This window comes from Pan paniscus, chromosome 10 (genome assembly GCF_029289425.2).
Source record: "Pan paniscus chromosome 10, NHGRI_mPanPan1-v2.0_pri, whole genome shotgun sequence".
In the NCBI taxonomy this organism is placed as follows: Eukaryota; Metazoa; Chordata; class Mammalia; order Primates; family Hominidae; genus Pan; species Pan paniscus.
In genome coordinates this window covers 102919706-102943232 of record NC_073259.2, presented here as the reverse complement: position 1 = coordinate 102943232, position 23527 = coordinate 102919706, and the positions used below count along the sequence as shown (strand labels likewise).

The following is a 23527-nucleotide window of genomic DNA, read 5'->3' as shown; positions in this document are numbered from 1 at the left end:
GATAATATGAAACAGATAGACAACTCTATCATTAAAATATTTTGAAGATTCTTTAAACATATGAAAGAAACAAAGACCTTTCCCCCTCCCCCTAGAATAAAAAAGGGGGAAATCTGATTCAATCTAGTTTTACTTTTAAATTGATTCTTCAGGGTAGTTAATGAGAGCATTGGAAACATGAGGATTTCCATAGATGGCCAGTGTGACTGTGTTCCATTAGCAACTGATGTGTTGTTATTTATTTGGTACAGTTGAATAACATTCTTGGTTTCTGAAGGGAATTTAAAAATGATTCAGGCTAACTAATGCTTCAAGATCATCCTAACAACTACTTAACTGAAACTGACTCCCCTCCCCCACACCAGGAGTCTTATTCAAGTTTAGTAAGAAATGAACATTAGGGTGGGCTTGGTGGCTCACGTCTGTAATTCCAACACTTTGGGAGGCCGAGGTAGGTGGATCACCTGAGGTTGGGAGTTCAAGACCAGCCTGGCCAATATGGTAAAATCCTGCCTCTACTAAAAATATAAAAAATTAGCTGGGTGTGGTGGCGGGTGCCTGTAATCCCAGCTACTCGGGAGACTGAAGTGGGAGAATTGCTTGAACCTGGGAGGCAGAAGTAGCAGTGAGCCGAGATCGCGCCACTGCACTCCAGACTGGGCACGACAGAGCAAGACTCCGTCTCAAAGAAAAGAAAAAAAAAAAAGAACATCAAATTGATTAGATATCACATTTGCAAAGCAAAGAGTATTAATTAGAAGGAGCAGGAAGAGGTGATGTTGTAGAAAGCAGCACAAGTAGTGTTAAAACAAGGCGCTGTGGTGAGATCACACAAACCAATGAAGTGGCTAACACTGTATCTCCAGGTTAAGATTTCTTACAATGCTGAGCAAGAATACTGATACTCTAATACTCACATAGTAATACTCTAAATCTTGAACTTTACTTCTGGCTAGGCCTTTAATGCATCTATTTAGTCCAAGTTGTCATTTTACAGATGAGGAAGCTAAGGCTCTGAGATGTCAAGTGACTAATCTATGACAAAAGCTCACGTTTTTACTTCCAGGAACACCTTTACACAGTTGCACCTTTTCTATGAAGCAGAGGAGGGCAGTATTGCATGGGCATTAAGTGAGAGGGTCCTCGTGTCAGACTGCCTGAGTTGAAATCCAGGCTGTGCCACTAACAAGCTGTATGATCTTGGGCAAATGACCTGCCCTCTCTGAGCTCGAGTATCTCCCTCTAAAAAACCATAATATCACAGTACGTACTTCATAGAGTTGTGTGGATTGAAATGATAAGACAGGTATGGCTCAGAAGTACACTTACTAACATTGTTATTTTCCCAAAGAAAGGCAAAAACATAAAAGCTCAATCAGAAGAGATTATATCCAGGGAGGAAAAAACCCACTGTATACAGATCATAAGATAAAGTAAAAAAGGGACATAGCAAGTGTCATTAATTGTCGTTTCTTACATTTCCCCCTCACACATCAGTCACTCCTCCCCCTATCTGTGCTGATAGGCACCAAAGAGAAATCCAGACAAAATGTTTTTATTCATTAGATCATTAAGGTACTTCGTGTAATATTACGGTCTCTATAGTGCTGCTGACAATCAATGTTAGAAAATTATAAAGGTATTTCTTTGGCAGTGGTGATCTGCCAGAATAACTGGCATAAAGGCAATGCCAAAGCTGAAACACTCATGAGAAGTGTTTACCCGGCACAAGCCTTTGCATTCCCACTGCTGTCTGCCTGCATACCTGTCACAGCCGCTTTGGAAACACAAGCGTCCTTGGATGCTTTTCAAAGGATCGTTTGACAAACAAGAGATATTTTTTTTCTACACAAAATTCAGGCTGCCTTGAGTTCCGTGCTATTTGATTTACTTTGTTCAGCAGTCGAAGCAGAATAAAATCAGCTTTCTTCCTGGAAGACCTTCCCACATCATTCCATCCTGTTCTTGCGGATTTAGATCCTGCATTCTGAGCTCAAGGGTGTGCAGCGTTTTCATGATCTGGGGAATACATTTTTCCCCTTTCTCATTTTTTTCCCCCAGAAGCATTAGCATTTGGGGATGGGCTCCCGTGTTGTTTGGAAAAGTTGGGGTGGAGGTCGATTGTGAAGAGAAAGCTGTGCACACAGGGGACTGCTAGGAAAACCCGTGGGTTTCGCTGGAATGGGGATGCTGACCTCTTCCCCTGCCGAGCTCCTTCACCTGAATGAGACCAGACGGTCTCTGTTCCACGATGTTTCCTCCAGCCCCGGGTGGATCTGCTGTTTACCACTCTTAACTCTCTTCCCATCCCTCCTCGGAAAGCTTTATGAATGCTCAGGACTTTCAAAAAACAATCGCAGAATCTAAAGAATGGTAAAGGGCCGACGCACTGGCTCACACCTCTCATCCCAGCACTTTGGGAGGCCGAGGCTGGAGGATCGCTTGAGGCCAGGAGTTCGAGACCAGCCTGGGCAAAATGGCGAGACACTAGTCTCTACAAAAGAATAAAAATACAAAAATTAGCCGGGCGTAGTGGAGCACTCGCCTGTGGTCCCAGCTACTGGGGAGGCTGAGACGGGAGGATCGCTTGAGCCTGGGAGAATCCCAAGGCTGCAGTGAGCCGAAATCGCGCCCCTGCGCTCAGCCTGGGGGACAGAGCGAGACCCTGTCTGAAAAATTAAAAAGAAAACGAAGAGTAGGAACGGACATTAGCGGGCCACCTTCCCATCCCATGGGGAGAATTTTAAGGTGGTACTTTTAAGGCGGGTGAGAATTGCCATCTGCGCTCTCCGCCAATCCACTCTTGCTCCGCAAACTTGGGGTCCCTGTAGGGTGGGCCCAGCTTTCACCCCAAAGCTTCTCCAGCTCAGTTCTGGGGGCCGCGGGGCAGGCATCGGAGACTCGCTCCGCTCCTGGTGGGGCCAGAACTCGAGGAAGAGGAGAGGGACGAAGCGGCCCGAGGAGGCGGGGACGCTGCGACGGCGGCAGAAAGGCCCTGGGGCCCCGGAGCTCCGCGAGCTCAGTGCGCCCTTGGCCGGCTCCGCGCCTCCGCCGCAGCCCGGGAGAGCCCCGGGGACCCCGCGGCCAGCGCTACCCCGCCCCGCCCCCGCCGGCTTGGCGGCCGCGGCGCAGGCGTGTGCAGGAGGGGGCAGCGCGGAGCTCCCGGCCGGCCGAGCGTCGCCGCCCGCCCAGCCCTTCTCGCGCCCAAGTCGCCGAGCCCCGCCCGGACGGCCCAGACACCATGCGGAGGGTGAGTGCGCCGTCGCCCCGGGGTGCGGGGGCGGGGGCGTGCGCCGGGGTCCTCCCAGCGGGAATAGTGAGGGTGCGGCGGGGACGGACCTCGGCGGGGAGCGAGGTCGCCCCCGGGGGACTGAGGAGGGGAAGGGGCGCCGCGGGGACCCCGGGCCCGCACTCTTCGGGGCTGCGCTGGCACGTCGGAGCCCTGGGCCCGCGCTTGCGAGGTGGGCTGCGCCCGGCACTCCGCCCCACGCCTGCTGGCGAGCCCCTTCTCCGGCTCCCCTGACGCCCGCCTGGCTGCCAGAATTCTGCCCAAAGCCCCGGTCCTTCTTTGGGAGCCCGGGCAGCTCTGCTGGGCGTCGGTGGGGCTCCCTTGGCGCACACCCCAGAGACGGAGCCAGCCCCAGGTCCGGGCCAGGTGGGCGACAGGTCGAGGCCGGGGCTGGGGTTGGGGAGAGGAAGGATGCCTGCACTCCGGCATTTGGAAGGCGCGAGTCTCCTCCAGGCACGGCCCGCCGACGGCGCGCAGCTCCTGGCCTGGGGCGCCCTCGGGGGCTGCGGCTGCTGCTTTACCGGCAGGTGCCAGGGAGCCCGCGCTCACCCCCACCCTCCAGCCAAGGCTGCCTGTGGAAAAACGAAAAATAAACAGGCTCAGCTGCAGTGGCTCTTCCACCTCCAGGGACAGCTTGGGGGACTGGTGCTGCTTGTTGTTAGCCCCGGAGAGAGCGCAGGCCCTAGTGCAGCTCGTTCTTACTTGTCTGGGGAAGTTAATTGACACGAAGATGCTGGCGACTTTGTAAGTTACCAGACCCGTTTGTATTTTAACTTTGGAAATGGAAGGTGCTTTAATCAAATACAGGATCTCAGCATTAATATGTGTGGAAAAGCAGTAGAGGAAACTTAAGGAAATCCTATTGGGTACCCTCCACATTGTCCCAGAACTCCTAAGGCCACCCTGAAGACAGTTTACGCGCCAAGGAAGGGGTGGAGGGGTATTTTCTGAAGAGACAAGGCTGAGAAGAAATGGAAGAAAACCAAACCAAAACAAAACAAAAAAAAAAAAGAAGAAAACAAAAACGGAATAAGACTCTCCCACCAGAGTCCATGCATTTCTCTAGGTTGGAACTTGAGGTTGGCTTGTTGTAAGGTACGTAGGCGCCTATTGCTTTGGTCATCTGAGTGGCCCTTTCAGAGATTTCCGCCTCTCAGCGGCTGGGCTGCTCCCAAGGGAACTCGGGCCTCTTTTTGCTGGTGGTACCAGAATTAAGTGTTCTGTGTGTGTGTGTGTGTTGAAGGGGGTGTCTTTGGAGGGAGTATAGAGCAAATGTGAATTGGCCCCAGCTGCTCCTGGAAAGTCTCTCAATGAGCTGACACGGAAATTTACCTGGCTTATACTTTTGGAGCTAGTCCAGACCTGCTCAGGTGTTTCTGGGGAGAACAGGATTCCAGCCAGGCTGGCCAGCTAGTTTGGCATGCAGCAGAAATGGAAACTGGCCGTGGTGAGGTTACTTGTTTGAACTCCAAATTCAGGGGTCAGCAACCTCCTTTTACCCTCAGTGCCTCAGGGTAATTAAAGAAAAGAGCCTGGATGGGATCCGTAGAAATGCGTGTTAGAGGGAGAATCACGATTTGGAGATGGAGGGCATTGACCAGAGTATCTTAACATGTGATCTGCCTACTACCTGCCTTAGGATGAAAGAGATGGATGCTTGCTGCAAATGCAGATTCCTAGGCTTTGTTTCAAACCTAATGAGTTAGAATCTCTGAAACTGGAGCTCGGCAATCTGCATTTTAAATACTCAGCCCCCACCTCCATAAGACGTGTATTAAGCACCTACTATGTGCAGGCGCTGTTCAGAGCGCTAGGAATACTGTGAGGAACATGACATACAAAAGCCTTGTTCTCTTGGAGGCCGCATTCAAACTGAGAAATCAGATAATAAAGTAGTAAACAAATGTACAAATAATGTAGTTTCAGATAGTGATGACTGCTATGAAGAAAATAGAGCAGGATTTGTGCCCAGGTTTGCTGGACTCCAAAGCCCTGGCTCTTGACATTACACTCTGTTGCCTACAAACTTTTTGTTTCTGCCCCAGACCCTGTCTGGTTCTGGAGAAGCATATAATTTGGCAGTTTGGCAGATGCATGTGGCAGCCCTTCAACTGTGGCAGATCAGTAACTGCAGAGAGAGAGTGTGCAGACACACTATTAGAATCAAAAGTAATTACTTTCCTTTGGTGTCCTTGAATGAAAGAGAAGGTGTGTAGGGAATGTACAGAGTAGGAGCACAGAAGATGCCCAGTATTTGGGTTGCTCTGAAGAGAGAAGCTGTGGTCTGAATGTTTGTTGTCCCCGCAGTTCATATGTTGAAATCCTAACCCTCAAGGTGATGGTATTAAGAGGTGGGTCTTTGGGAGGTGATCAGGTTACAAGGGCAGAACCTTATAAAGGAGGCCTCAGAGAGCTTCCTTGTCCCTTCCATGATGTGAGAAGACACTATCTCTGAACCAGAACTTGGGCCCTCACCAGACGCTGAATCTGCTGGGGCCGTGATCTTGGACTTTCCAGCCTCCTGAACTGTGAGAAATGCATTTTTGTTGTTTATAAGTCACCCAGTCTATGGGATTTGATTGTAGCAGCCCAAATGGACAGTGACAAAAGGCTAATGTTGTGCACACCGTGCTGTCCAGGGCTTTGAACACCAGAGAACCCCATGGTTGGGTCTTCTTTCACGTCTTCACATGGCTCCTTCCTATTTCCTTCATTATTTTTGAATCCAAAATGAACTCTTTCCATGCAAGCCAGGAGTTACAGAGGATTGGTTGCTTTAAAAAATTATTTGTGTTAGAAAAAGTTAGAAAGCAGTTGTGGGAGAATAATTATAATGGTAGCTACTTTTTTTTTTTTTTTTTTTTTTTGAGGCAGAGTTTTGCTCTGTCACCCAGGTGGCAGGACGGTGGCACCATCACGGCTCACTGCAGCCTCTACTTCCTGGGCTTAAGCGATCCTCCTGCCTCATTTTTTAATTTTCTGTAGAGACGAGATCTCACTATGTTGTCCAGGCTGGTAGCTACTATTTATTGATTATTTTCTTTGTGCCACACATCTACTGGCTTCCTTCATTTTCATAACAACCTTTTAAGTTAAAAATTAATAGGTGATACATTTACATAGTATAAAATTTAAAAGCTATCAAAAGCTTACAATGAAAATAAGCCTTCCTATTCTGTTGCCCAGACAGCTAGTTCCCTTTCCTAGAAGCAATTGCTGTTAACTCATCTCTTCTGTCCCTCTAGAAATAATCTATGCATATATAAGCAGTTATATATTCATGCTTTTCATTTTTAAAAGCACAAATGGTAGCATATAAGTATACTCTTCTTCACCACGCATTTTTCTCTCATACAAGATTGGTATTTATAGATTTATGAAGTTCTCTTTATATATATATATATATATTTTTTTTTTTTTTTTTTTTTTTTTGAGACAGAGTCTTGCTCTGTTTCCCAGGCTGAAGTGCAGTGGCGCAATCCTACCTCACTGCAGCCCCAACTTTCTGTGCTCAAGTGATCCTTCCACCTCTGCCTGTGGAGTAGCTGGTACTACAGGCACGTGCCATCACACCCGGCTAATTTTTTTTATTTGTAGAGATAGGGGTCTCACTCTGTTGCCCAGATTGGTCTTGAACTCTCCTTAGCTCAAGGAATCCTCCCATATCGGCCTCTCCAAGTGCTAGGATTACAGGTGTGGTGCCACTGCGCCCAGCCCCAAGTTCTCTTTATAGCTGTAAATGTGAATATACAGGCATAACTCGAAGATGTTGCAGGTTTGATTCCAGACCATCCCAATAAAGTGAATATCTAAATAAAGTGAATCAAACAATTTTTTAGTTTCATAGTGCATATAAAAGTTATGTTCATACTACACTGTAGTCTATTAGTATGCAATTGCATTGTTTAAAAAAGCACACTGTATATATTTTATTTTATTTTATTTTGAGGTGGATTTTCACTCTTATTGCCCAGGCTGGAGTGCAATGGCGCGATCTCGGCTCACTGCAATCTCCGCCTCCTGGGTTCAAGCAATTCTCCTGCCTCACCCTCCTGAGTAGCTAGGATTACAGGCATGCACCACCACACCTGGCTAATTTTGTATTTTCAGTAGAGATGGGGTTTCTCTACCTCGGTCAGGCTGGTCTCGAACTCCTAACCTCAGGCGATCTGCCCGCCTCGGCCTCCCAAAGTGCTGGGATTACAGGCGTGAGCCACCGCGCCTTGCGGCACACTGTATATATTTTAAATAAAAATACTTTATTGCTAAAAAATGCCAACAATTGTCTGAGCTTTCAGTGAGTCATAATCTTTTTGCTGGTGGAGGGTCTTGCCTCAGTGTTGAAGGCTACTGACTGACTAGAGCGGGGTAGTTGCTGAAGGTTGGGGTGGCTGTGGCAATTTCTTAAAACAACAGTGAAGTTTGCTGCAGTGATTGACTCTTCCTTTCATGAAAGATTTCTCTGTAGCATGTGATGTTGTTTGATAGCATTTTCCCTATAGTAGAACTTCTTTCAAAATTGGAGTCAATCCTCTCAAATCCTGCCTGTTATCAACTAAAGTTATGTAAAATTCTGATTCTTTGTTGTTATTTCAACAATGTCACAGCATCTTCACCAGGAGTAGTTTCATCTCAAGAACCACTTCTTTGCTCATTCATAAGAAACCTCATCCATTCAAATTTTATGAGATCGCAGCAATTCAGTCGCACCTTCAGGCTCCACTTCTAATTCTGGTTCTCTTGCTGTTTCCAGTGCAGTTCCTTCCTCCACTGAAGTCTTGAACCTCTCAAAGTCATTCATAAGAGTTGGACTCATCTTCCAGACTCCTGTTAATGTTGATATTGTAAATGTTCATATTAAGAATGTTGTTAATGGCATGTAAAAATGATGAATCCATTCCAGAAGGTTTTCAATTTATTTTGCCATCGGGGGCTCACTATGGCAGCTAAAACATTACAAAATGTATTCTTAAGTAATAAGACTTGAAAGTTGAAATTGCTTCTTGACCTGTGGCCTGAAGAATGGATGTTGTATTAGCAGGCACAAAAACAACATCAATCTCCTTGGATATTTCCATCAGAGATATTGGGTGACTAAGTGCATTGTCAATGTGCATTAATATTTGAAAGGAATCTTTTTATTTTTTTTCTGAGCAGTAGGTCTCAACGTGGGCTTAAAATATTCAGTAAGCCATGTTGTAAACAGACGTGCTATCATCCAGGCTTTGTGGCTCCATTTATAGAACACAGGCAAAGTCAATTTGGCATAATTCTTAAGAGCCCAAGGATTTTCAGAATGGTAAAGGAGCATTGGCTTCAACTTAATGTCACCAGCTACATTAGTCCCTAACAGGAGAGTCAGCCTGTCTTTTGAAGCCATGAAGCCAGGCACTGACTTGTCATCTCTAGCTATGTAAGTCCTGGTTGACATCTTCCAATATAAGGCTGTTTGGTCTGCACTGAAAATCTGTTATTCAGTGTAGTCACCTTCATGATTGATCTTAGCTACATCTTCCGGATAACTTGCTACAGCTTCTCTATCAGCACTTGTTGCTTCACCCTGCACTTTTATGTTACAGAGATGGCTTCGTTCCTTAAATCTCATGAACCAACTTATGCCAGCTTCAAACTTTTCTCCTGCAGCTTCCTCTCTTCTTTCAGCCTTCATAGAATTAAAGAGAGTTAGCACCTTGCCCTGGATTAGGTTTTGGCTTAAGGGAATTATGGCTGGTTTGATCTTCTATCTAGACTGCTAAAACTTTCTCCCCTTCAGCAATAAGGCTGTTTTGCTTTCTTATTATTCATGTGTTCACTGGAGTAGCACTTTTAATTTCCTTCAAGAACTTTTCCTTTGCGTTTACTACTTGGCTGACCATTCACTGCAACAGGCCTGGCTTTTGGCCTATCTCAGCTTTCAATATGCCTTCCTCACTAAGTTTAATCATTGCTAGCTTTTGATTTAAAGTGAGAGGTGGACAACTCTTCCATTTACTTTAATACTTAGAGGCCATCGTAAGGTTATTAATTGGCCTAATTTCCATATTGTTGTGTCTCCGAATAGAGAGGCCCAAGGAAAGAGAGAGAGAAGAAGTGTTGGTGGATAGAGCTGTCAGGATATGCACAACATTTATATAGTTAAGTTTACCATTGCATGTGAGTATGGTTCATGGTGCCCCGAAACAATTACAATAGTATCATTAAAGACCAGTGGTCACAAATCACCATAACAGATACAGTAATAATAAAAAAGTTTGAAATATTGGGAGAATTACCAAAATTGTCCCAAAGACATGAAATGAGCGTTGGAAAATGGTGCAGATAGACTTGCTGGACACAGGGTTGCCACAAGCTTTCAATTAGTAAAAGAGACAATATCTGTGAAGTTCAATAAAGGGAAGTACACTAAAAAGAGGTATGCCTGCACTAGAATTTTTTTTTCTGGTATTTTGCTATTATCAACAATGATGCAGTGAATAATCTTATATATTCATGATTTTGCATATGTGCAAGCATATTTGTATGATAAATAGCAGTGGAATTTCTGGGTCAAGTGATGTGAATACTTGTATTTTTAGTAGGTAAAGCAACATAGTGTAGGAGTTAGGAGCACAGACCTGTAGACAGATTGCTTGGAGTTGAGTCTTGGCTCTGCCATTTATATGTCGTGCAAGTCACTTAACCCCTCTTTGCCTCAGTTGCTTTATTTGCAAAATAGGGATAATAATGGTAGCTACCTAATAGGATTGTTATGAGGATTCTCTCAGTTTATGTTGTACAACAAATCACCCCCAATCATCATGGCTTAAAAAAATAACCGTTTTACTTGGCTCACAAATCTGTGGGTTGGTTGAGTGGCTCTTCTGGTTCTGCTTCTGTGGTCAGCTTGTGGGTCTGCTGGAGGGTGGGCAGTCTAGGATGACCTCACTCACATATCTGGTGCTTGACAGCTGTGTTGGTCATCGGGGACTCATTTGGGACAGCATGCAATCTCTCATGCTCCAGTAGCCTAGCTGCTTCACATGGTGGTCTCAGGGTTCCACAGAGTAGCCCAGGAGGGCGGAGCTCAAGCACTTTTCAAGCCTCTGCTTGTGTCACATTTGCTGCTGTTCCACTGACCAAAGCAAGAGTCAAGCTCAGAATCTGTGTAAGAGGAGACTCTCCAAGGTCAGGGATGCAGGGATACAGTGAAGGGAATCATTGCCACCATTTTTACAACGTGCCTCAAGAATCAAATACTATTTGTAAAGTGCCTGGTGTAGTGCCTGGCACATTTTAAGTGCTATATAAAGTTTGTCAAGTTTGAAAAAACAGCAGTATTACCAGACTGCATCCATAGAGATTGAACCAGTTTACACATCTACCAGCGTGAGTGCCTGTCTCCCAGTTTCTTGGAAACTGTATCAAAGTGGTTTATCCATGGAGAGGCAGATGTTCTTATCCCCATTTTACAGATGAAAGAAATGATCCTTGGAGAGGTTAAGTCATTTTTCTGGTAGTACAGAACCAAACTAGGATTTGAATCCTTTGTCTTTCTGACTCTAGAGCACCTCTGCTAGTCTTGCCACTCTAGACACAGGTGAGATTCCGGTGTCCCTAATGACCCCATCCACTGTTCTCCTGCTTACCCTTTATACTTCATGTCCATCATTTCTATTTCACATTTGGATCTTGCTGGGTTGAAAAGGATCTGTCAATCTTTTGAATTCTTTAACAGTGATTTTGATTTCAACTTGGCCTACTGAAATCAAAGCCAAGTGTCTGCAGAGACAGCGGGCTCTTTTATGACTGTGAAGGGATGATAAAGGGAAACCTGTCATTTTACCTCTTATAAATGGAAAAAACAGATGAGTCTGGCCTTCTCTTGTTTATCCATTCTTTCTTTTCATTCCTCACATCCTTTTGCTTCACTTCACAACCCAGGAATTCCTTTCCCTAAAGGGGAAAGTGTGATGATGGGAGACAGTGTTTCTTGGTGGTTCAGGATGGGATCTCTGGAGACAAACTGTTTGGGTTCAAGTCCAGCACGGCTATTTACTGGCTATGTGGCTTGGACGGGTTAACCTGCACTGAAAGGTTTTCCTGAGGTCTGTGATAATTTGTGGAAAGTGCTCCATTCTCATCATTACACAGCAGATTACTTTTGCTGTCTTGTCTGTTCTGTTTCACATCCCTTCTCCTCCACATGTATTCCTATGCCCCAGCTGGTTTAATAATAAAGATAGCTAATATTTACTCAGCCCTTACTCTAAGCGCCTTTCATGTAATTAACTCATCTAATCCTCTCAACAAACCTATGAAATAGGTGCTGTTTTATTCCCATTTTCAAGTGAGGAAGCTAGATGCTGAATGCTAAGTAATTTTCCCAACATACCATGGCCAATAAATGATGTAGCAGGGATTTTAAATGAGGCATTCTGGCGCCAGAGTCTGTGCTCTTATATTTATGCAAAAAAAAAAAAAAAAAAAAAAAAAGGTGGGTTGGAAGGTTGGGAGTTTAAAATTGAGAGCTTCTGCTCTAGATAAACTGCTGGTAAACTTACACACAGCCTCTGTCCCTGGCAGTGGCTGAGTACACCCAGCTGTGATTTCGGCTGAAAATCCCAGCATACACACAAAATAGGAACTTTAAATTCTTTTGCCAAAAGCCTTTCTACTTTAATAATTTTAATTCCGACAAGATTTTGGGCATCGTGCCTCCCTTGTAACTGAGGTGAGACACTGTGGAAAAATACATGGGGCTTAAAAAAAAGATTCGAAAATCAAGCTGGTTAGTTTCGAGGCTTGCCACCTCTTGCTTCTTTTGATCAACTGCTCTGGTGGTAGAGACAGCATTCACCAAAGCATCAGGAGAATAAAATATGAATACTGCAGATAATATGTAACTTTCTGAGTTTAGAATTGTGCATATCTTCAAGCTGAAGGAAAGAACTGAAGCTGTTTCATAGGTGTTGGCATGTAGACTAAATGTAATGTGGTGACACTCCTCAAACACATATTTTAACATTGACTTCCTTCTGTGTGCTAGGAATCCACTGTGGGTGAGCAAGCTCTGCATGGCTCTGATCTTGCAGACTTTGCAGGCTCTGAGAAGACAGTTAAGCAGTACCATGAATTGTGGCGTATATGGTTGCAAAGGAAGGATCAATTACTGGGGGACTGTAGTGGGTGTTCCTAACCTAGTCTGAGGGTTTCATAAAAGCCTTCCAGTATGATTGTAGCTGAGGGCTTGTCATCTATGGCTTTTATTATGTTGAGGGTATGTGCCTTCTGTGCCTAATTTGTAGAGAGTTTTTGTCATAAAGAGAGGTTGAATTTCATGAAATGCTTTTTCTGTATCTGTTGAGATAATCGTGGTTTTTGTCCTTTATTCTATTGATGTATTTATTGATTTGTGTGTGTTGAACCATCCTTGCATCCCTGAGATAAATCCCTTTGACGTGTTGTTGGATTCAGCTTGCTAGTATTTTGTTGAGAAATTTTTGTATTTATATTCATCAGAGATACTGGCCTGTAGTATTTATTTATTTATTTATTTATTTATTTATTTATTTATCTATTTATTTATTGAGACAGAGTTTCTCTCTTGTTGCCCAGGCTGGAGTGCAATGGCCTAATCTCTGCTCACTCCAACCTCTGCCTCCCAGGTTCAAGCAATTCTCCTGCCCCAGCCTCATGAGTAGCTGGGATTACAGGTGCCCGCCACCACGCCCGGCTAATTTTTTGTATTTTTAGTAGAGATGGGGTTTTACCATGTTGGCCAGGCTGGTCTTGAACTCCTGACATCAGGTGATCCACCTGTCTTGGCCTCCCAAAGTGCTGGGATTATAGGCATGAGCCACCATGCCCGACCTGTAGTTCTATTTTTTTTTTTTTTTTTTTTTTTTTTTTGCTGGGTCCTTGTCTGGTTGTGGTATCAGGATAATGCTGGTCTCATAGAATGAATTAGGAAGAATTTTCTCCTCTTTAATTTTTTGGAATACTTTGAGAAGAATTCGTGTTGTTCTTCTTTATAAGTCTTGTAGGTTTCCACAAGACAGTCATCTGGTCCTGGGTTTCTCTTTTTTTGGGAGATTTTTTATTACTGATTCAGTTTCATTAATCATTATTGGTCTGTTCAGGTTTTCCGTTTCTTTTTGTTTCAGTCTTGGTAGGTTGTATGTCCAGGAATTTATCCATTTCCTCTGTTATTCAGACCAAAATCATGAAGAACGAATCCTCAGAAAGCCCATCAACTGCTACTCAAATGGCGACAAGCCTGCAAGCACAAGGTTTAGTGAGAGTAGAATTGCTGCTAACAGTGAAAGTGGAGGATTCTGATCTCAAATTGTAGATGGTTCTGTGAGGCTTTTTGAAGTCTGGCCCATATCTAGGCCTTTAAACCTTAGTAATAGGGCAGGGGATCATCTAAATTTAGGTCTACTTATTTTCCATGCGTTTGAACATTTTGTTGTTGTTGTTGTTAGACTAGACTTGCTTCAAAATTGACTTGAACTGTAGTGCAGTTCTTGGCATGTTTTACTAGTAATAATAAAAAAATCACTTAGTGATCGCTATGTGCAAGGCATTGTGCTAATACATACACACGTTTTGCATATAAATATGTATATTTCACTGACTCTTCAAAACCGTCTTTTTCCTTTTTGCAGTAAGCAACATTTATTCATTCATTTATCTCACATTCTTGGGCTGAGTTATGGACTAGGGCTGCCAAAATACATGGCCCCTGAGCCGTAAGAACTTAGTTTACTGAGGATCAGACTTTTAAACAAATAGTTACCATGCAGTGTGATGACTGCATTAGCAAAAACATATCTAAAATACAGCCTAGAAAAAAAGGTAATTAACTTTTCCAGACAGGAGAGAGGTGTTGTGGTGTCAGGGGAATTTAATTTTAAACAGGACATGGCATCTGAACACATTCTTTGTAAGTCCCATCTTTTTTCCTCAAGCATGATCTAGCTACTCTGACCTTCTCCTGGTCTCTTCTGCTCAAACAGCACGTTTTCCTTTATCTTACAATTGCACTCTTTATTTTGCAGACAGTCCTCTCTTGCTTTATTCACTGATAGTTTATTGTTCATGGCTGCCTCTTTTTATTTTTACCTTTAATCACATTATTAATTTTTATTTTTTGTAGAGTTGGGAGTCTTCTTTTGTTGCCCAGGCTGGTCTGGAACTCCTGGCCTCTAGTGATCTTCCTGCCTCAGCTTCTTAAAGGGCTGAGATTACAGGTGTGAGCCACCATGCCCGGCCTTCTTTTAAGTACAATTAAAATTTTTTTTTTCTTTAGAGATGGGGTCTTGCTATGTTACTCAGGCTGGTCTTGAGCAGTTTTTCAAATTAAAATTTTAATAACTTTCTTGAGGAATGATTCATATATTGTAAGACTAACCTGTTTTAAATGTATAATTCAATGGTTTTTAAAGTAAATTTACTGAGTCAAAAACCACCACTTGAAGTAGTGGCATTAATCTCATTTTCTCAGGTGGAGAGTGGGGCTCAGGGAAATGAGGTTTTGGATCCGTACACATCCAGCTAGTCCCTCGCAGAGCTGGAATTCAAATGAGTGTAATGGCTCATTAAAGCATACTTAAGTTTGCAAGAGGGAAATAAGCCCATGAAGTTTTTGAGTAGAAGGGCGCCTTTATTACCTGGGAATCTAAGGACTAGTTATATCATGAAACTACAAAGTGTCATTCACAGAGGGTTTAGGTAAAAACACTGCCAAAGAGGACTGAATTATGTGTAGTTTGAAAGATGAGTGAAAATACTCTTAACAGTTGACCCAACAATCCATGTGTGTAGCAAAGCCACAAATTAAAATGTTTACTTGCAATGTTAATAATGAACCGCTTTGGTTACTTTCATTCTAAACCATTATGCTTATTATTTAGCTTTCCAGGGTACTTACAAATGTTAATTTCCTGATAGAGAATATTTTCTTATTCTCACCCCCAAGCAAGCTGTGACATGGAATAGTCCAACAGTCAATTCATAAGAGCAAGGCTCTCCCTCTCTTTCCCATCCAAATTATGGGGTTTGAAATGTTCTGACAATTGAATTAGTTGACTGGTACAACAGTAGCGAATGCTTTGTAATTTGTGTTGCCTTCAGAGATGGCAAAAATTAGGCTGCTGCTAATAGACCAGAACTGTCTGGACTCTGACAAGCTTCCCTCCTGCCTTCAGCAGAAGGGAAGACAGTGGCTCCTGCTATTCAACTCTGAATTATGTTTTACATGCCACAGTTCTGATTTTTTTTTTTTTTTTTGAGACAGAGTCTCGCTCTGTCACCCAGGCTGGAGTGCAGTGGCATGATCTCGGCTCACTGCGATCTCTGCCTCCCAGGTTCAAGCGATTCTCCTGCCTCAGCCTCCTGAGTAGCTGGGATTATAGGTGCGCACCACCAAGCCCAGCTAATTTTTATATTTTTAGTAGAGACAGGGTTTCACCACATTGGTCAGGCTGGTCTTGAACTCCTGACCTCGTGATCTACCCGCCTCAGCCTCCCAAAGTGCTGGGATTACAGGTGTGAGCCACTGCGCCCGGCCCGCAGTTCTGATTTTTGAATATCAATGCTGTGAAAATGACAGCAGTGCTCGAGATAGTTGCTGACAGGGTAAAGCTACCTATTCCCTTTGCTAAAAGGAAGGCTCAAACGCAGCCTGTGCAGAGGGCTCTGCTGGGTTAGTATGCTGGGCTCCTCTCTTTATGCATTCATCATTCCAGTAATGGAGTTGAATGTGCAGAAGGCCTTCCCCGCCCCTGTTTTTGGGCTAAGAAGCCACAGGAATAGTCTCAATTCAATACTGGGACACTCAGGCAGGGATAACTAGATTGTGTTAGACTTTACAGGTCAATATCAAAGGAAATGTATTTCAGATGATTCTAAGTTCAGTATTTTATTTCATATTCAGCAAACTAAGGCTAGGTCAGAGTCAGTTTTCAGGAAGCAACCTAACACCCCTCCTTTGCCCTAAAATGGGAGTTCACAAACTTTTTCTGTGAAGAGGCAGATAGGAAATATAGGCTTTGTGGGCCATAGGGTCTCTTATTGCAATGACTTAACTCTGCCTTAAAATGTGGAAGCAACCATAGACAACACATGAAATGAATGAATGTGGTTGTGTTCCAGTAAAACTTTACTTATGGATGCTGAAATCTGGATTTCATATCATTTTCACATGTCATAAAATACTATTATTCTGATTTTTTTTCAATCATTTAAACATGTAAAAACCATCCTTAGCTTGTGGATAATACGAAAACAGGTCATGGGCTGGATTTGGCCAGTGGATTGTAATTTGCCACCCTTTGCCCTAAAGCATTAGAGATTCCTCTAATGTATTCCAGGTATGCGTGCAATTGTTTTCCAGTATGTGAGCCATCCTTTTCTGCCAAAGTCCGTCTACCTATTCAGGAGGTAATGCAGAGTGACATGGATAGAAAACCAGAAACCCAACTGAAACCAGGACATTTCAGTCTTCCGCCTTCATCACTTGCTGCCTCCTCTCTCTCTCCCTCACACACCTCTACTTGATGCTCATGGCACCCTTTCTTGATGACATGGGATCTCATTTCTATTCTTTGGGATCCTGGTAAGTTACATTAATCGGAAATGTAGAATTTTGCATTAAAATTAAAATAAAGCAATTAGCATTCAGCAGAATGTTACAGAAGTAGTAAGGGCAAGGATATTGTTTCCTTTACAGAAGTGGGTTTGGAAAGATCTATTTGTTTTCTTTATTCATTTTCAGATAATTTCTCATTACTGGTTATAAAATGAAATTAGTTGAGTATTACAAGCTGTGTGCTCTAATACAAATTTATTGAAGTTCTATTTGAATGGATTTTTTTAGTGCTTATGTAGTGAATAGTGGTTATTTGGGATGCAGAGGTCTCTCTGAACTATGGACAGGTGCAAGAACTGTTCAGGCACACCACAGTTATTGGTTGGTTGCATGAATAGTCTGTGAGATGAGACCCAAGATCAGGTTAGAGTTCACCTATGCTCAGAAATTTGGTGCTCAAATAATGGTGTAATGGAGGCAGCATTGCACTATGACCTCTAAACTGACGCATACAGGCTTGTGACTTATTTTTCACATCTGTGAAATAGAGATGATTGACATGCACTTGATTTGTCAGAATCAAGTGAGACAGTTTATGTTTGCCAAGTCTGAGTGTAGTCTCTCGTTCATGGTTCACAAACTGGGCTGGTTATTAGAATCAGTTGTGGAAGTGAGTGGGGCTTTCAGGAAATACAAATTCCCAGGCTCACCCCAGACTTACAGAATCAGAATTTCTATGATAGGACCTAGAAGTCTAAATTTTTTAGACTTTGGGAAGCTCTGATATGTTCCATAAACCTCAGCAATGGATTTAAGTAAACCAAATACTTCCCTCAACCCAAGCTTGGACTTTTTCACTAAAATTTCATACCATTTGTCTTCATGAACAATAAAGGTATAGGAAGAAAGAGGGTCAGGAAGGGCACAAAGTATCTTCCCTTTATCTTCTTGGGGACATCTGTTTCAGCAAGTAGAAGCAGAGCAAGAGCTGGTGTTTCATTGTCCAACCTGGTGAATGAACTCCAATTGCGTTTTTTACCCCTTCAGCTCTCCCTCTGCAGCCCTGAGATTTATGGTGTTGTTTTCACCTTCTTCTGTGCATTGAAGCATATTTGTGAAGGAAAGTCTAGATTGTGCACATCATAAATGTACAACAGATTGACAATATCCTTTCCAGTTTTGCTACTCAAAACTCATCATTGAAAATGTCTTTTTGAGTTATTTCTGGAAATAACACAATTGTAGTGTTGGCACATATAGATCACAAACACAAAAAGAATCTCAGTAGTTCTAAAAAGATAAACTAATTCTGAATTTCTCACATTTTCTGCATTGCTGCTAATTTACATGTGAGTAATTGTAGATTTCAAATGAATGAAAGCATCCACCTCCACACTGGAAGCCCAGATTGTTTACCGCAGTAGAATTCAGTAGTATGTACATACACACAAATGCTCTCATATAGTACTCTGCAACTTCCTGATGTTTGAGAGCCACAACAAAGTATTCTTCTGTTTGCAAAACTCCTACCACAAATATTAAGTATTTACTATTTTCCAGGTACCTTGTTAGCAATTTAAATAAGGCATAGTTCCACAGTCCTTATCTTGGAAGTTCACAGGCTAGAAGGAAGATGATCATGAAATAAATCACTGTAGAAAAAATAAGCTTTAATATTAATCCTTTTAAAAATCAAATCATCTTTCAAACTGTATTCATTATAAAAGTAGAGAATTTTTCCCATGGAAAAAATACGAGATCAATGTATTCATTCTGATCCTTTATACTATATCCCTGTTTTTATTAATTTTAAGGAGATAATCCTTTGAAAGTAAGTAGATGCCTAACAAATATGTGAGGGACTAACAGGAGAGTATCTTGTACATGTAATAATGCAGTTGGATGTGTTCATACCTGTTGTGCAGCATCCATTTCAAGCTTCAGCTATCTCTGGAAGATGACTTTGTTTTTTTTTTTGAAATGGAGTCTCGCTCTGTCACCCAGACTGGAGTGCAGTGGCATGATCTCCACTCACTGTAGCCTCCGCTTCCCGGGTTCAAGCAGTTCTCCAGCCTCAGCCTCCCAAATAGCTGGGACTACAGGCACACACCACCACACCTGGCTAATTTTTTTGTATTTTTAGTAGAGACGGGGTTTCACTATGTTGGCTAGGCTGGGCTTGAACTCCTGAACTCAAGTGATCCTCCCACCTCGTCCTCCCAAAGTGCTGGGATTGCAGGCGTGAGCTACCATGCCCAGCCTGGAAGATGTCTTTGGATGCTGGGTCTCTACTCTGTGTCTCCAAGTCTCCAGAGATAATTTTCAGCAAATTCCTGAATACCACCACTTTCCTACTCTCTAATGTTTCTTAAACTCAATATATGAAAAATGGAACTTATTCTTACTCTCAAACCTGATCTTTTCTTTTAGGTTTCTTATATCAGGGAGCCCTGTTGCCATTTTTCCAGATGCAGAGGCTTCAAACTTTGACATCATCTCTGACTCTTCCTCCCTCTTGACCCTAATCAGGAGCCAGATGCTATTGGGCCTTTGTCTTCCTTCCTGTCCACTGGAGCTAATTTGGTTTGGCGCTGTGTTCCCACACAAATCTCATCTCGAATTGTAATCCCCAGTGGTTTTCCCCATGATGTTCTTGTGATAGTGAGTTCTCACAAGAACAGATGGTTTAAAAGTGTTTGGCAGTTCCCCACCTCTCTCCTGCTGCCATGTAAGACATGCCTTGTTTCCTCTTTGCCTTCCACCATGATTCTAAGTTTCCTGAGGCCTTCCCAGCCGTGCAGAACTGAGTCAATTAAACCTCTTTTGTTTATAAATTACCCAGTCTCAGGTAGTATCTTTATAGCAGTGTGAAAATGGACGAATACAGGCACCTTCCTGCTATTAGATCTTTGTTTCTCAAACTAGCATCCAAGGACTCTTAAAAGGCTCCATGCAATATTCTTGGGGATTTGAGTGTTCCTCATCTTAGGTTTTACATGTCTGGGATAATCTAATAATTTTTGTTTTTTGAGATGGAATCTCGCTCTATTGCCCGGGCTGGAGTGCAGTGGTGCAATCTCAGATTACTGCAACCTCCACCTCCCAGGTTCAAGCGATTCTTGTGCCTCAGCCTCCTAAGTAGCTGGGCATATGCCACCATGACTGGCTGATTTTTTTTGTATTTTTAGTAGAGACGTGGTTTCACCATGTTGTCCAGGCTGGCCTTGAACTCCTGACCTCAGGTGATCTGCCTGCCTCACCCTCCAAAAGTGCTGGGATTACAGTGTGAGTCACCACACCCGACCCACAAAATTAACAAGTATGTGTTTGGGGTCATCAAAATTTATAATTGATGAGTGATTCTGCTGCAGACTTGAACATTCACATTTGTGTTGTGTTTGTGTGTTGGCTCTAAGTTGGGCAACTCCTCCTCTGGGCTCTCTTTGTGCCATGCTTTGTTCTTGTTACAATTGTGTGAGTCCAACTTTCCTAGTGAACTGTGAGTTCAGAAGACAGGGACCTTGTCTGGTGTATTTCTGTGTCCCCAGAACCTAGCATTGGGCCTGGCACATAGTAGGTACTTAAGCTTGTAGCTGTTGTGCATATCATGTTTTGGAGTCTGCTTTTGCTCCCATACACATTCCCATGCATGGCTGTAGTTAATTTAATGTTTATGTAGTATTTAGTCATGTTGATAGATGACATTTGGCTTAACCATCCTTTATTTTTAGATGTTTGGATTATTTTCATTTGTTGGCTATTTTAAGTAGCATAGTTAAAAACATCTTTGAGAAAAATTATTTTCTCTCATCTAGATTGTTTTCTTGGGAATTCCTTAATGAAATCACTAGATCAGCCAGGGGCTGTGGCTCACGCTTGTAATCCTGCACTTTGGGAGGCCAAGGTGTGCAGATTACTTGAGCACAGGAGTTCAAAACCAGCCTCGGCAAAATAGTGAGACCTTGTCTCTACAAAAAAATTTAAAAGTTAGCTAGGTATGGTGGCTTGTGTGCCTGTAGTCCCAGCTACACAGGAGGCTGAGGTAGGAGAATGGCTTGAACCCACGAGGTTGAGGCTGCAGTGAGTCACTGCACTCCAGCCTGGGCAACAAGCAAGACCCTGTCTCAAAACAAGAAATTACTAGGTCAAGCAGTTTTATTCCTCTTGTAATATGATTGTAGGATTTAGTGTTTATGAAGAGATCAGACTGAGTCATAATGGATAAACTCTTTTTAGATATGTTTCTTTCATTGGAATCAAAGTTGAAAGAAAAAATGAAGATGCTTCTCCTTCTGCCACCTCACCAACATTGCTCACCTGGGCCATTTCAAACCTTCCTCTGGTTTTTCCATCTGCAGCCACAACTTCAGTGATGGAGGAAGTACATGTTACGTCAGCCAGAACCACGTTTCCAACATGCAGATCTAATCATGTTGTCGGTCAAGACACAGCGGTGGCCTTCCATTGCCCACAAGATCAAGTCCAGCCACACTGTCAGGGCTGACAGAGTCCTTCAGGGTGTGGCCTCTGTCTCCCTTTCTAGGCTTCTCTTTGGCTGCTGCCCAGATGCACTCCCTGCCCACCCAGCAGGCACTATTTTCAGTTAGGAATGTACATGCTGTTCCCTCCATCTGAAAGGGACTCCTCAACTCCTTCCTTCTGGTATCACCTCACTCACCCTTCAAGGCTCAGCTTCAAGTCCCAAGTACTGCCCTCCTCCCAGCCCTAATAAGGTAATAACCTGCCCCACCCCATTCTCTCAGAATTTTTCCATCCTTCGTTAAAGACTTTGTCACCCATATTGAAGCTCTTTGTTAGTTTTTTTCATCTTTTTATTTAGATTATGAGCTCATTAAGGACAGGAATTTTTTTTTTTTTCTTGAGACAGAGTCTCACTCTGTTGCCTGGGCTAGAGTGCCATGGTGCGATCTCAGCTCACTGCAACCTCTGCCTCCCAGGTTCATGCCATTCTCCTGCCCCAGCCTCCTAAATAGCTGGGATTACAGGCATGTGCCACCATGCCTGGGTAATTTTTGTATTTTTAATGGAGATGGGGTTTCACCATATTGGCCAGGCTGGTCTCGAACTCCTGACCTCAAGTGATCCACCTGCCTCGGCCTCCCAATGTCCTGGGATTACAGGCGTGAGCCACTGTGCCCTGCCCAGGACAGGACTTTTGTCAGTCACTTTGTGACTAGCATATAGCTGGTCCTCAGTAAACATTTTCTGAATGAATAGAATTGTTATTTTGGTTTACATATATATATGTAAAGTAGTTAAGGTAAGTCTACTTATTGATAAATTGAGAACCCTTTTATTGTATCTATGATAATTCTCAGTTGTTCAGAATATCAGTAAATGTATTAAACTCTTCCTTCTCCAACCATTTGACATGCGTTTTTTGTTGTTGTTGTTGTTGTTTTGTTTTTTTTAATGGGCAGCAGTTGTAATTTTGTTTATTAACTAAACTGTAAACTCTAGACTGTAAGCAATGTGAAGAAATGTCGGTCGGGTGCCGTGGCTCATGCTTGTAATCCCTGCACTCTGGGAGGTCAAGGCAGGAGGATCACTTGAGTCCAGGAGTTTGAAACTAGCCTAGGCAACATGGCAAAACCCTGTCTCTACAAAAAATACAAAAATTAGCCGGGCGTGGTGGCATGTGCCTGTAGTCCCAGCTACTTGTGGGGCTGAGGTGGGAAGAACGCTAGAGCCTAGGAAGTCAAGGCTGCAGTGAGCCATGATCATGCCACTGCACTCCAACCCAGGCAACAGACCGAGACCCTGTCTCAAAACAAAAAGAGAAATGTTGGATAAACGTGGTGGCTCATGCCTATAATCCCAGCGCATTGGGAGGCCAAGGCAGAAGAATTGCTTGAGTCCAGGAGTTTGAGACCAGCCAGGGCAACATATAGAGACCCTGTCTCTACAAGAAAAATTTAAAAATTAGCCAGACATGGTGACACACACCTGTAGTTCCAGCTACTCGGGAGGTTGAGGTGGGAGGATCACTTGAGCCTGGGAGGTCGAGACTGCCATGAGCCATGATTGCATCGCTGCACTCTAGCCTGGGTGACAGAGAAAGACCCTGTCTCAAAAAAAAAAAAAAAAAAAGAGTCTAGTTCACCACCATTTCCCTAGTGCTTAGTACTGTTGGGAACCTGGTACCCATTAGGCACACAATAACTATTTGTTGAATGAGTGGAAAGGTTGAAAAAAGGCCCAAGCACATGGCATATCACAAACCTTGACATTGGGAAAATTTATGCATACATATCTGTCGTATTTCATTCACCATTCTTCTATTCATGTGTCCGTTTAACTCGCTGTTTTCCTTGATAACCCCTGTGGCCTCTTCTATGTCCACCATTTCATGACTCTGAAGGCGTATTTGAGTCCTGTCATCTCCTGCCCATCTCTTTAGTGGGACACATCTTGGAATACAAACTTCAAGCCAGGAAGCTAATACCTTGGTGTAGTAAGCAAGATAGTCCCTCTGTTCCACAACAAAGAGGTCAGAGTCTCTAAGGCTGGCCCCTTCATTTACCTCCAATATGAAATCCAAATCAACCTCCTGTTGTTCCTGGGAATAACTAACTAAATCACATCTGCACGGCGGAGCTGATTTATAGGGATGTGATGTTATCTGGAGCCTGCTGCCAAAACCTGCA

General features: G+C 43.3%; 1 protein-coding gene across 2 annotated transcripts in view; it reads left to right on the top strand.

Annotated features, from left to right (window-relative positions):
- Positions 1–3134: 3134 nt before the first annotated feature.
- Positions 3135–23527, top strand: part of TMCC3 (transmembrane and coiled-coil domain family 3) — a 308739-nt gene continuing 288346 nt past the window's right edge. For both annotated transcript variants that reach the window (XM_055095995.2, XM_063593189.1), the window contains exon 1: positions 3135–3250. In XM_055095995.2, the coding sequence (XP_054951970.1) occupies positions 3242–3250 (9 nt within the window). In that variant the 5' untranslated portion in view covers positions 3135–3241. The remainder of the gene's footprint in view (positions 3251–23527) is intronic.